This window comes from Lissotriton helveticus, chromosome 7 (genome assembly GCF_964261635.1).
Source record: "Lissotriton helveticus chromosome 7, aLisHel1.1, whole genome shotgun sequence".
In the NCBI taxonomy this organism is placed as follows: Eukaryota; Metazoa; Chordata; class Amphibia; order Caudata; family Salamandridae; genus Lissotriton; species Lissotriton helveticus.
Window position 1 is genome coordinate 1690629518 of NC_136068.1, and position 14021 is coordinate 1690643538.

Here is a 14021-nt window from a genome sequence, read left to right on the forward strand (position 1 = left end):
CAGCCGCACAAATTCCTCCCTTCTCTGCAGATACTGGTTGCAAGGTCAATACTGCAAATTACTTGCCTATTGACTACTTCCACCTTTTTCTGGATGCAGGAAATTGTGCACCAAACAAATGTATGTGCCAAACAGTTTCTGAGGAAGCATGGCGGCTCTCTGGCGCTTCACTCAAGAGCACACCAGTGGACACTTCACTAGGGACGATTAAATAAATTCTGAGGCTCTGTGAGTCCTGCCCTCCAAGTGGTACCACCACAGTCCTGGACCTTTGGAAGTGGGCCTGAAGTTGCTCTGCCACCCCATCTGTGGATCCAGCAGAACCATCGCATCTCCTCTGTGGTGTGTCTCCTGCAGAAGTGGCGCACCACCTTTGCTGCTCGACACATCGCCCTCGAACCCAACGCATTGTTTGCTGTGTGGGCTTGCACTACGCTAGGACTTTGCATCACTCATCGCAGTCCATAAGAGCTGACAAATCTCCATGTTAGGACATCTACTTGCCCAGTGCAACTCCTTGGAACCTCACGGACATCTCATTACACCTCGCATCTCCCTGGAACTGCCGGTGTGCAACCCATCTCCTCGCTAGACCCTTGTATCGCCTCTGATATGCAATGCATCCTCAATGCTGGACTTCACATCTCTTCGCAACCTAGATTAAAGTACTGTGTTCAGGAAGCCTAAAAGCATAACTGTACCCTGCCCGAACTGTATCATGGTCAGCCTGAACTTGTAACTTGTCTAGTGATATTAGATCTGTGTATCAGTCCTGTAGGTGCATGAATGAAAAAGGGCCTTGAATGGTGGCAGTTTGTCGATTCAAGTGTTGTGTGCTTTGGGCCAGTGGCTGGTGGTCTGAATGGCTTTGTATGGCATGCATTAAAGGTGAGTGTATGGACCATAAAGTGGTTGATGCCTTTACGCATCTTTATGGCTTACTACCCCTAAGTAATGGATTTAATATTCTGATACAGTTATTAGAATTTACTCTTGGATTCTGTTTCTGCTTGTAGTGCCAAAACCAAGTCTGATGTACACTGGAGTAACAATAACAACCCCTCACATTTTTGCATACTGATCACCCAGAGGACTCAAGGGTGGAGCAACTTGTGTGGAGCCCTGCAAACCTCAAACTTTGCCCAAATGGCTAAAATCACGCATTTTCCTCCCATTTCTGTGACAGAAACTTCGGTAATTTGCAGAACTCCACAAAATTGTAACTATCTAGCATTTCCACACTTCTCCTGATAAAAACTCCACTCCACTTGTGTTAGCTCAACCTAGCGCCTAAGACACAAAAGGCCCAAAATGCTACACAAAAAAATGGCAATGGGCATAGTTGTGGTATTTGGTGGTAGCTATGGTATTTGGTCGTGGGCTCACCTGCCTCCCAGGGAAACCTGCCAAACCCAGACATTTTTTAATACTAGACGCCAGGGGGGTTCAGAGTGGTGTGTCTTGCATGATCCCATGACATCTTGTTACCCACAATGCTGCGCAAATCTCAATGTTTGCCTAAAATCAAGCATATTCCTCACATTTCTGTGACAGAAGCATATGGAATCTGAGATTTGTTATTCTTTTCCCTAAAACTCCACAGTGTCGCTATCGTTTGGGTGCCCTCGAACAAATGATCAAATCCTGGGTGCCTTTAGAGTTCCTATATTAGGAAAAAACAATGTAAATTTGATGTGGATAGCATTTGTGGAAACAAAGTTATGAAGTATCAGCGCAAAATATCTCAAACAACAAAAAAAAAGGTCTGAGCACTGTGGGTGGAAAGCGTCAGCAGTTAAGGGTTTAAACAATAGGTAAAGGATAGAAAGAGAATAGTGGCATGGAACCAGCCATACTTTGGGCAGGAACCCCTGTGTGGAAATTCCAGTTCACCAGTTAGAACTGCTTTTTACTGAACCCAGAAAGATTCAACAATCCTCAGATATTATATACATATATATGATCAATTTATTTCAAACACCATGGTCACTCAGCATATCATCCATTGGATTTCCTAATACTCGTGTCTTGTGGTCTAATGATGCACGGCCACGTGTGTCAGTATAGACCCACAATCCAGGTCAACACCTTCTTCAGAGCCCTAAACAACTCCACTGAAGGAGTAACCAGGGGAGTATCCTGAAGCAATTCTATCTGCAGGCTGGCCGCCCTTAAATAAAAGCAGGGTTCCTCTCTGGAGTCTTATATATAGATGATATAGGCATTACACTAAATAGCAGCCTCCAACCACTGTTTTCATAAGCGAAAAATGATCCATCCTGGCAATACCATTATCGAAAAAACTGAAGGCGGATATAGTCATACAATGACCTGGGGGAAAGGATACAGGAGAGCAGAGCGTCTATTAGCATGTTTTTTGGGTTACAACCTTAATAAGCCATCATCTCTTGGAATTCAATGGTAGAATTTCACAATATTCTATCAGGGGGTTGTGGCGTATGAACTTGTGACTTTGTCTTGGTCCGGTGAAACCAGATACCCACAGTTGGAGCTGTGCTTTAAAACACTGTTTCACCGAATTCTTTAGAATTGCATATCTGAGATTCTACAAATTGGATTTTTGTCATTTTGGTCTCAAATAGTTTATTAACTTGTACTTTATTTTTCTAAACTGGTGTGGGATTTTCCTGGTGTTGTGTTTTCATGGTATTACTGTTTGTGTGCTGCATAAATACTTTGCACAGTTCCTCTAAGTTAAGTCGGACTGCTTTTGTGCCAAGCTACTAAATCAACCAATCAATCAATCAATCAATCAATCAGGATTGGTAAAGTGCAGCTACTCACCCACGAAGGTCTCAAGGCACTAGGGGGTTGGCTCCTATGAGTGCTGGGGTCATCTAAAGAGCCAGGTCTTGAGGTCCTTCCTGAACTGGAGCAGTGTAGGAACTTGCCAGAGGTGGAGGGGAAGGTCATTCTAGGCCTTGGCTGCGAGGTAGGAGGAGGACTTTCCTCCCGTTCTGGTCTTGTAGATGTGTGGGACGGTGGCCAGAGAGAGGCCAGCTGATTGGAGATGTCTTTTGGGTGCGTGGAAGGAGAGGAGGTTTTTTAAGTATGCTGGTACGATGTTGTGTAGGGCCTTGTATGCGTTGAGCATAGGCTAATTTGGGGTTTGCTTCTGTTTCCCCACGACAATTGTGGTTGCTGCTTGAGTAGGGTTTAACTTCCCTCAACCAGTAACCCAATTTCCTGCAATCACCTATTATGAGTCTTTCTCCTAAAATCGGGCATATCATGTGGTTTTTGATACTTACTGGACCAAAATCTACATCTCAGTATTTTTCTCCTTTTAAACTATGGTAGGTTTGAACTACCAAAAAGGGGGGGGGGGTTTTATCACACCTGGTAGGTATTGGTAGAGCTAGAATGTAAAGACTCATAATTCTGAAATGTGCGGTATAAGGAGTTACCACACATATCAGTCAGTGTAGGTCCACTCTTAACGAAGGCCTGAGACCCAATGTTGGTAAATACTAGAAGTTGCTTAGAAAAGTCTTTATTCCACATTACATGTCAACATCTGTGACAGATTGGAGATTTTTGCTCTACATATGGCACACATTTCATTTCACTGATCAAGAAACCATGACATGAATGAAAGCAAGGACCTACTTACAGGTGGACCAGCGACTTTAGCCCCCGGAAGGCTTTACGGGAAATTGACTTAATGGTGTTATTTTCGATGAATCTGCAAAGGTAATAACACCAAGATCATACATCATGATACTTAGCGAGGACAAAATCCACACTCATTTGCCTGATTATGCTCAACTTTTCTCTTTACCCAAACAGAAATCCATGACAACAATTGCCCTAACACAGAAATGTCTAAAACGTCTTCTTTCAAGGGAAATACTGTGGAGTTTCTTAATGCATTCATAAAATTCATTTTGAAAAAAGACATATACTTCACATGTTGCTACATTTATTTGTCATTCTTTCTAGTAACGTTTCATTACATTACTATACACAGTGGAGCAGATTTACAAGAAGGTACCTCAGCGTGGCCTGGCAAGCCCTTTGGCTGTGCCATGCTGCGGCACTTTCAGAGCACAGGAATGCAACATATTTACAATTATATGCCGCATTCCTGTGCTGGCGCACAAACAGCTGCCATGCGCCGACGCAGGCACCCTTGCACCATGCTGCAAGGATATCTGCATCATGGGGAGATTGTTTTTGTACAGGAAGGGGCACCTTCCTGCACAAAAACAATCACTACAGGCATTTTACTCTTTCAATGGGTGCTGTAGAATGCAGCACACATTGCAAGAGGAAAAAACCAAGGAGGAATGGAAAAATTTCTCCTCATTGCGCCTCGCTACGCCACCCATAGGGTTTCCAGGTTCATAGTAAATCTGGAAATGTGCTTGGTTCCATGGGTGTTGCATGGGAACACCCACAGCAACACCTATGGAATGCCCCTTTCACGCACAGTGCTGCATGTAAAGGGGCCGTATTTACAAGGACAGGAAAAGCCACGAAGGGTGGTGAAATGTTCTGCCAGTGCGTCACAAAAAGTGACGTACCGGCAGCGCAAAGGGCTTGTAAATCTGCCACAGTAAATCTCCAGATAGTTCTCGTTACCCGACTCCATGTATTTTTTTTAAATATTTTTTTTATATTCTTCATTCGGTATGTAAAAATACCATAAAATGCCATGTATTCATTAAGATCGATAGCTGAAAGCAAATCGGTTTGAAACAACACGTTGAAAAAATAGCTTGAATTGTGTTTGGTTAACACATAGGGCTAAATAGTTAAATCAAAAAATATGCATTACAATAAATGCCTAGATACATCAGTAACTGTAAGTTTTGAAACTAGATCCTGCTACAAACAATGCTTTTATTTACATTGACCTTAACCCGACCTGAATTTTGACACATCTGTAAGCTTGCCCCTACCTTAGATATAACATTGACCCTTAACCCTAATACTTTGATGAGTTTGTTTAATTATGTCTTACGAACTTTCACTCCAACTATTCATTTAACAGGCCTTCAATCCTTTAACCCGCTTTTTTATTGTTCTGTCGCACAAATGTGTGATACACGTTTTACAAACTTTGTTTGCTTTGTAAAAAGCACAAGCGAAAAAACTGCTAAATAACTTTTGCAGAAAATAGCTCTTCTAGCACTCACTTTGAGTGCAAGAGTGATCTCGTTCAACAAGTGAAGTTTCATGAAGTTTAGAAGATTTTGTAGTCATTCCAAAGTGTGATGTTCGTGACTTTGCAGTGTCAGCCACGCCAAGGTGTACCCATGTGTGATTTATTTTTTCTTCTGTCTTTCGAAGAATGGTTATGTTTGTCTGGAGGGATTTCTGCAATTAGAATGGGCTTGCTAAGGGAGAAATCGGGAGAGTTCTCAACATTTTATTCCCTTTAAAAGACTGTGGGGCATATTGCCAAGCCTTATCACCACCACAACGTCACTTTTTGTGATGTTGTGATGGCAAAAGGGTCTGTGCCCTATTTCCAAGGCAGCGTTAAAACACATAACATGGCTAAAAGCCACATTAAGTGGGTTAACGCTGCCTTGGTAATAGGGTCCCTTTCACGCTAAAATTAGCATGAAAGGGGCGTGCAGTGGGTGTTACAGTGGGCGTTTCACCGCAACACCCATTCACTAAGACGCTACCACCTAATATCAAAAGAGGCGATAATAGGTGGCAACACCGAACTTAAGACCAGGAAAGTCCTGGTCTTAAGGTGGCGAAACGAGGAGAAATGCTCCATTTCTCCTCGTTTTTGCTTTTTCCATGAGTGCTGCATGAAGCAGCACACATGTAAATTACAAAATGGCATTTTAGGTTTGTTTATGTACAGAAAGGGACACCTTCCGGTACATAAACAAACCTCCCTGCTTGCAGACACCCTTGCCAGGTGCAAGGGTGCCTGCATTGACGTTAAGTCGTGAGACTTAGCGCCATCGCAGGGGGAAACACCAGGCTGCACCATCTCCTTGAGAATAGGGTGCAGCCTGGCCCTTCTGAAGTGGCAATAAGAGGCGTTAAGCCAAGGAGGCTAACGCCTCTCAGCGCGACTTCCTAGATAATATGCCCCTGATTTGGCTGGAGCTGTTAGTCACAACAGGCGTACGGAAATGTGCATAGTTCTCCTCCAGGCTCCTGGAAGTCTGTCAGAAATGCCCATACTGCTCTGTACCCCAGTCGCTTGTTTCTAGACACACGGGCCTTTTCCTTATATGGTCATTACCCATAAAAGGCGGCAGCTGTTTAAGGTCATCTCAATTTGCTCTGTTGAGGTTTTTCTAGAGAAGCAGCTGTCTAAAATGGCCGACAGGAAGTCGGACGACAAGTGGCCTTCTCTTTAAGTGAATACAAAAATCCCCAAACACAAAGCACTTCAACACTAATTTGGCCTTTGGTTGGTACGTAGTTTGTGGACAGTGGGGCAGCCTGCTCATTGGGGAAGCCCACTCCACACCCTAGAGACCACATCCACTTTCCCCAGGTCAGTGCTGGCCCATGACTCAATGGTATGTCACATCTATTCCTCCCTAATATGTGACATTGTTATGGAGAAGGTAACAGTTATTGGACAAGTGCAATGAACCTCTTGAGGAAGTGCTGAGGCAGTCAACATGAAGGTGTGTTCCAGTGGCAGCTGGTGACATTTGAAAGTGGTGAGGCGTAAACATTATGCATGACTTTCATAAAGCGAGCAACGTGAACATGTTTAATGGACCAACCTGGGATCCAGGGTGGATCCCTCTCCCGAGAAAGAAATGAAATAAGGGTTCCAAATGGTACATTTGAAAGCAAATGAATGTAGTGATACAGCAAGGCTTATAAAGCAGTGGGAAAGTATAGTCTTGAAATATTAAACAAATTAAAAACTGCCCCATATCTTACTGCATTGATATGTTGAGCAGTTAATGTAATGTGTGTATTGTATAGGGCAAAATGTATGCTTGCCCACTGTCTTACACTGCATGCAACATGAACTTTGGAAAAAATGCTTTAACCACCAGGCTTCTGGAAGCACACACAGCTACTGGCTGCAACCAGTCATAGAGAAATAAGTGCAGACAGGTCTTTAAGTGGGATGAAAAAAGTAGGAGCTCTCTATAGCGGAACATGTCAAATAAATTTCAGTGATTCCCTTAGTGTGCCAACTGACCAGTATTTTGGTTTACTGGTTTCTCTCAGGGATGTAATTGTATCCAGATAAATGGCATAACAACTCATCTACACCTAAAACCTTTCACTACGATTGGCTTTGTCAATGGGTATTAGCTGTTTAAAGTAAATGAGTAACAACAATGATTTGTTATAAATAATTAACATTGGGAATGTTTAAATTCTGAAATAGTGAGTCTGTGTATTAAATAGCATTGAGCCTTGGGGAAGGAGTCTTGGCCTTCAGTTATGTGTGCTTTATGTTAGATATGTATCCTCTTTTTCTCTGCATAACTTGTCCATCTTCACATCTTCAATCACCTCTCGTTACTCTTCAACATCCTCCGTTCACTCTTCCCTGAATTCGCTTCCTTGCATCTCTGTCACTTCACTGTCCCCAAGCATACACTGCACTCCCCCAAATATAAGCACTTTATTTTCTCCTATGTTTGCCTTGCAAATATTTTGACATCTGTGTACCACTTTACACACACATCCACAGAATTTCAGTTGCAAATGGAATACATAAACATTGTTCTGTGAGCTCCGCGGAGAAGCTAACCCACTGACACACACTTTGACTTCAGCCTTAGTGCCTGTGTGCTCCATCAAAGCCCCTCATAAACACCTGGCATGGCTCAAGCCTCAAAGTATGCACAGAAAAAAATACAGATAAACAATAACATTATAAAATAGCTTACTCTTGGGGAGTGCAAGATTAAGTAAAGTACGAGAAATATAGAAGGAACTAAATCACTGATATGTATTGCTTCAATGTTTTAGACATTCACTGTTTGCAAGTCAATCCTTATTTTTGGCACCAGTGTTAACTTAGGGGAATGAAGCCACGGTCAGTTTTAATGTCACACATCAGAGAACTGTCCACTGTAAGCATATATTTCACACCTTACTTGACTCGGATAGTTGTTGTTTTTTTTTTACTTACTTGACTCGGATAGTTGGATCAGCTTTACAAGGGAACAAGAATGAACCCTGCACGTTATTTGGATCCATTTCGCGGTGGAAAAAATGCTGCAGCTCCACTTCTTACGGGGCCAGCTACGTGCAGGCAGAGCCTGGGGTGTCACAGTGGGGGAGGTTAGCGTGCTGAGGGGTCTCAACACAATATACATACAACAACTTTATCTTGCAAACACTTACCATTACCAAGAACAAGGCACCGGATCAGACGTGCTTGCATCCACTCTCACGTATGACGAAAGGGTAGGAGCTACGCCTTTTGAATGAAGGACGTCTGAAATGACGCAGGGATGAATTCTCCCAAGCCCCGAAACCATGACGCTAATTGCGTCACTGCCCTATAGCGTGCATGCAACCATAGACCCAATAGCAATGAAGGGCTTTAAAACAGAAAGCCCTGCGTCCTGCAACACAGTTCCGAAAGTTGATTTACTGCCTGGCTTCCATCTCCTACTTCAGAGCAAGGTGGGACAGGCAGCCTGAAACACTCAGTCCAGCCCAGGCTTAAATACATTGATTTACTTAGAGATACAATGGTATTTCTAAATAAATTGTTCTATTTAATAAGTTGTTATGTAAATGTGTAAGAATTTCAGAGGGGTGCAGCCCCACAGCCCTAATGGAGAAACCGCCCCTGGCATGTTCAGCATGTGCTGCGATTCTTTGTCACAATCTACTAAAATGCATAACATAATGTGTATTTGCAAAGCAAGCATTCACCCAAGGGTATCTTGATGCTGAATAACAGATGTTTATTTTTACCCAACTCAATGGTACTCTAGCTCATTGCTAGCGAGGGTTGCTCACAGTCCTGAGGCGGAAGCCGGGACTTCTTAGTTTCCTTTGCGACTGCTGCTATTTTAATCTTTAATATTGTGTGTCTTACTGTGTTTTAGAACTTGCTCATTTGCACTAAGCGGGGCTCGAACCCCTCGTCTTTGCCCCACCGGTCCCGCCATCTTGGGTGAGGGAGACGAGCTGGGCGAGCAGTCTAGTGCTCTGCCCCGCCCGCCCCTGCCTGCATAAAAACGCTGGCCACTCGCATCCCCCGCTGATTGCTAGCGAGGGTTGCTCACAGTCCTGAGGCGGAAGCTGGGACTTCTTAGTTTCCTTTGCGACTGCTGCTATTTTAATCTTTATTTTTGTGTGTCTTACTGTGTTTTAGAATTTGCTCATTTGCACTAAGCAGGGCTCGAACCCCTCGTCTTTGCCCCACCGGTCCCGCCATCTTGGGTGAGGGAGACGAGCTGGGCAAGCAGTCTAGTGCTCCGCCCCGCCCGCCCCAGCCTGCATAAAATGACACCCTGGCCTAGGAAGCGCAGCGGGCGCGCCTAAGGCAAGCCCGTCTGCACCCGTCTGCGCCTGGCCCGCGCCCAGCGCCGGTCACTATGCTCAAACTGACCCGTCAGAATGCCGCAGATGGTCCAGAGAAAGGCTCTTAGATCTAAGACCTTCACTAACAGACAATCACACAAGGTACAACCCTGTCTCAGCCCAGGAACACTACACCTGTTCAAACTGCCAATATGTCCTACACCCCCCTTCGCCTAATCCGTGCAGGGATACAAGAGAGAGACACCTCCTCGCTCCCTCACGTGAATTGAAGGCCTGCCTTGTCAAATGCCGGTCCCTACCGAAACATGCTAGTGAGATCTGGCTCTCTCTTACATCGAATGACTGGGATTTGATGTTCCTCACGGAAACATGGACAAAATATGCTTCTAACCCCGATATTGCCCTAGCAGTTCCCCCAGATTATCAATTTGTTGGGCTAAACAGATCCGGGTCAAAAGCAGGGGGAGGAATAGCTATTATCCTTAGACCCCACTGGAAAATCTTTTCCAGAAAATTAGATAACCTGGGCCCTATTGAAGCCATGTACTTCATTATTTCAGAGGCTGCTCTCCTCATTTGTGCAGGGGTGCTAATTTACAATCCACCTAACACTCATCCCTCCCACACCACAGACTTACTTACGATCCTAGCCGACCTCTCACTAAAACACCCTCATTTCATCGTCCTTGGGGATTTTAATCTACATGTAGATAATAGAGACTGTGCAAAGGCGTGCTCCCTAATAGAAACCATGGCGGGCATTAACCTTTCTCAGAAAGTTGTGGGCCCCACTCACATTGCCGGTCATACTCTAGACCTTATTTTTACGAATTCACCTGGTCTCTCTACCCTTGCCCCCCTCCCTGTGACATGGTCTGACCATTTCCTCATTCCTTTTAACCTTATAATTCCACCTATTAGGCGCCCTGTCTGCAGGACGGAAAGGATGGGAAGAAAGTGGTTTAAAGTAACGCTGGAAGAGATTGAGCCTGATTTAGCCAAGCTCAATTGGCAACCTTCCACAAACATAAATGAGGACGTAGTAAACTTGAACCAACACCTCACTACGGCCATTGAGGGCATAGCTCCCCTTACCCTTCTCTCCTCAGCCAGAACCAAACCCTCTGCACCCTGGTTCTCCCAGTTGCTGCGGGAAGAAAAAAGCAAATGTAAAAGATTAGAACTTCTTTGGCGCCGGACCTATGATCCAGTTGCTAAAACAACTTATAGAGTGGCATTACAAAATGTTCATAAAATCAAACAAAGCATCATGAAGGAGTATTTTGCCAGTAAAATTAAAGCTGCAGATAAGTCAGCTAAAATGCTCTTTCAAATTGTGAAAGATTTCACCAATCCCTCTGCCCTCACGCACAAGACAGAGCCCTGCCAAGAACTTTGCAATAAACTATCGAATTTCTTCTATGATAAAATCAATCTTATCTATGCCTCCTTTAAGGCAGCGGATAGTTCTGACGGAGAGGCTATACCCCCGATACATTCTAACGCCAAGGACATAAGGCTGAGTGCGTTCAAATCTATTACCTTGGATACTGCATTAAATAAACTCAAGCTTTGTAAATCGGGTTCACCCCTAGATCCCATGCCCGCTCAAGTTTTCTCTGCAGTCGCTTCGGCGATTATACAACCCCTTTTATCAATTTGGAATTTCTCTCTCTCATCAGGCCAGTTCCCGGAGATTTGGAAGCAGGCCATCCTTATCCCCCTCCTGAAAAAACCTGAGGCAGACCCCGCTGTTCTCTGCAATTATCGCCCGATATCATTGCTACCTAAGCCAGCTAAAATCCTGGAAAAAATAGTCCAAGAACAACTCTCTGACTATTTTGAGAGCAAAGATCTCCTACAAGACTCGCAATCCGGTTTTAGGACCGGGTATAGCACGGAGACAGCTCTCCTGGAGGTGTCGGAGACCGTGCGGGAAGCCGTTGACAGGGGAGAGGTAGCCATGCTTGTGCTCCTCGACTTGTCTGCGGCTTTCGACACGGTCTCCCACGCCATTCTCTTGAATAGACTTCGAGAGTTTGGGATCTGTGATACTCCTTTAGCCTGGATCACCTCCTTTTTAACGGACTGTACACAACAAGTATGGTGTCGACCTTTCTGGTCTAAAGACAAGAAACCGCTTGGTTGTGGGGTGCCCCAAGGATCCGCCCTTAATCCTCTTTTTTTAAACGTTTATGTTGCACCCCTTGCAAAGGTGATTGAGTCATCTGGGGTGAGAGTGATCTCTTACACTGATGATACGCAGCTTATTTTTTCTTTTAGAGATCACTCGTCCCTTGGTTTTAAAAAATTTAGAACCTGTCTTTCTAATATTGTAGCCTGGATGACCCTCAACACGTTAAAACTTAATACGGACAAAACAGAGGTGTTGTTTTTTAATCAAATGATTCCCATGTCACCCGCCACCTGGTGGCCGACTGAACTCAATCCATCTCCTTCCCCGGTTACGGTGGCGCGCAATCTTGGAGTCCAGTTCGACAATGAATTATCTTTTAAACCCCAGATTCAGAAAGTCACCTCGGCATGTTTTGGTAAACTCCATATGTTAAAAAAAATCGCCCCCTTTCTCCCCATGGAATCACTGAAGACAGTGACACACGCGTTAATCACCTCGCACCTGGATTATGCGAACAGCCTATATGTGGGACTTCCTGCCTACCTCCTTCATAGGCTACAGATCGTGCAGAATGCCGCGGCCAGGCTGATCTGCAAAGTCCCCTTTCGACATTCCATCTCACCCTTCTTGAGGAAATTGCATTGGCTCCCGATTATTGCTCGGTACTAGTTTTCAGGGCTCTGAACGGAAAAGGCCCCAAATACCTCAGACATAGATTAAAACCAGTCCACTCTTCTCTTAATCTCAGATCCAACCACCTTCGCCTCCTACTCCCCCCCAGATTTCGACTTGCGAGAAAAGGTGGTAGAGCTTTTGCTGTGACTGTATCAAAACTGTGGAACTCTCTCCCCATCAGCCTCCGTCTCATTGACATAGAATCTCAATTCAGGGGCAAATTAAAGACCTTCTTATTTTCTGGCTGCTAAATTTTCTCCCTCAAGTTCGCAATCCTCAGCGCCGGGACACCCCCGTTGGGGGTAGCCGTGCGCTTAATAAATGTCAAATAATAATAATAATAATAATACTCATTTTATTGACCATAGAAGGAGAAAAGGCTGAGCGGACCTTGGGGGATTTGAACCTGTAACCATGAGGTTAAACACAGGCTCATAAAGTGGACACATTAGTTCACTGAGCCATCATACCCCAGACTTTTCCTGCAACAAAACTGCAGAAAAGGCATAAGTGGCAACAGAGGCAAGATCAGAAGAGGATAGTTCTGAGGGAGGTCCTTCCCAACATGCTTACCAAGGACCACGTCTGGGAAGTGTCACCGGGGCACTGGGTTTCTATTTGGGTAGAAGACGTAAAAGGACAGAAAACCATTTCAGAAAAACTTTGAGTTCATGTGGTTTAAGAGAAGTTGCTTTAGAGTTATCCATCAGCTAGGTGAGTTTCTGTAGTGACCTGCCTTGATACCCAACTGGGAAGCAGTGAGAGCTGTTCAGATAATGTAAATAATTTATTGGGGCTGTTGCCTACCAATCAGTCTGGTTGCACCAATGGGGAGTGAGCATATTAGGGGAGATGAGCAAGGAAGTCATGCTAATTAAAATAAAGAATGTAATTTCAGGGAACAGTTTCGTTGGTAAAAGGAAACAAAGTTCAAATTTGCCATATTGACAACCAAAATGCTCCAGAGCTCATGCTGTGAAATGATTGTGTCTTCCTGAAACTTTTCTACTTACAGATACTCGAGGTGCAGGAGTCCAACGAATGCGTTGTCCCTGATGAAGGTGAACCTGTTGTAATTGAACAACCTGAAAAATGAGAGGAAAAAACAGGTTAAGGTTGTTGAAATTCATACCATGCCGACCATCAGGTCTGAACACAATAAAATAATATGTGGGAGTTATGAGGTGTCTCCTATGGCATTTGGTTTCTTTAAATTTTATAAATGGGTTGCGGTTTAAGTAGGCACACCTGGTAGAATGAATGCTGCAACTCCCTTCTAGACTTGTTATGGTGACTGCTACTGCCACATGCCATTGCCAACCTCGATAAAGAGAGTAACAGTTGCGGATAACACATGTTTTGAAGGTGAATGAGTTCCACCCCTCGATTTGGAAGAACCATACTCTAGGGCTAAGAAGATGGAGCTCTGAGGACCCCAAACCCAGTCTGGGGGTGAAAGTCAAGAAGAAATATAAGATTTGATTCGTCCTTAATTTCCAAATGAGAACCCAATCGTATGTTGAGTTGAATCTATCTGTATGCTAAAAAACTTTACCACTAGCAGATGCACTCAAATGAATTGCAGCAATGAACAATGACTGCAGCAGCAAGGATAGGATAGATGTATTTAGTTTCTAAAATACATTGCTACTGCTGGATTTGTTGTTTTGTAATAATATTGTCCATGGTGCAATGATTTTCAGCTCACGCAAAATAAAAATGTGCCTGC

General features: G+C 44.1%; 1 protein-coding gene across 1 annotated transcript in view; it reads right to left on the reverse strand.

The window, feature by feature from the left end:
• LOC144770665 (leucine-rich glioma-inactivated protein 1-like) overlaps positions 1-14021 on the reverse strand; it is a 124650-nt gene that overhangs the window by 37965 nt on the left and 72664 nt on the right. The window contains exons 3-4 of the mRNA XM_078655380.1: positions 13306-13377; positions 3635-3706 (exon numbers count right to left, since the gene is read on the reverse strand). Coding sequence (XP_078511506.1) covers positions 3635-3706; positions 13306-13377 — 144 coding nt within the window. The remainder of the gene's footprint in view (positions 1-3634; positions 3707-13305; positions 13378-14021) is intronic.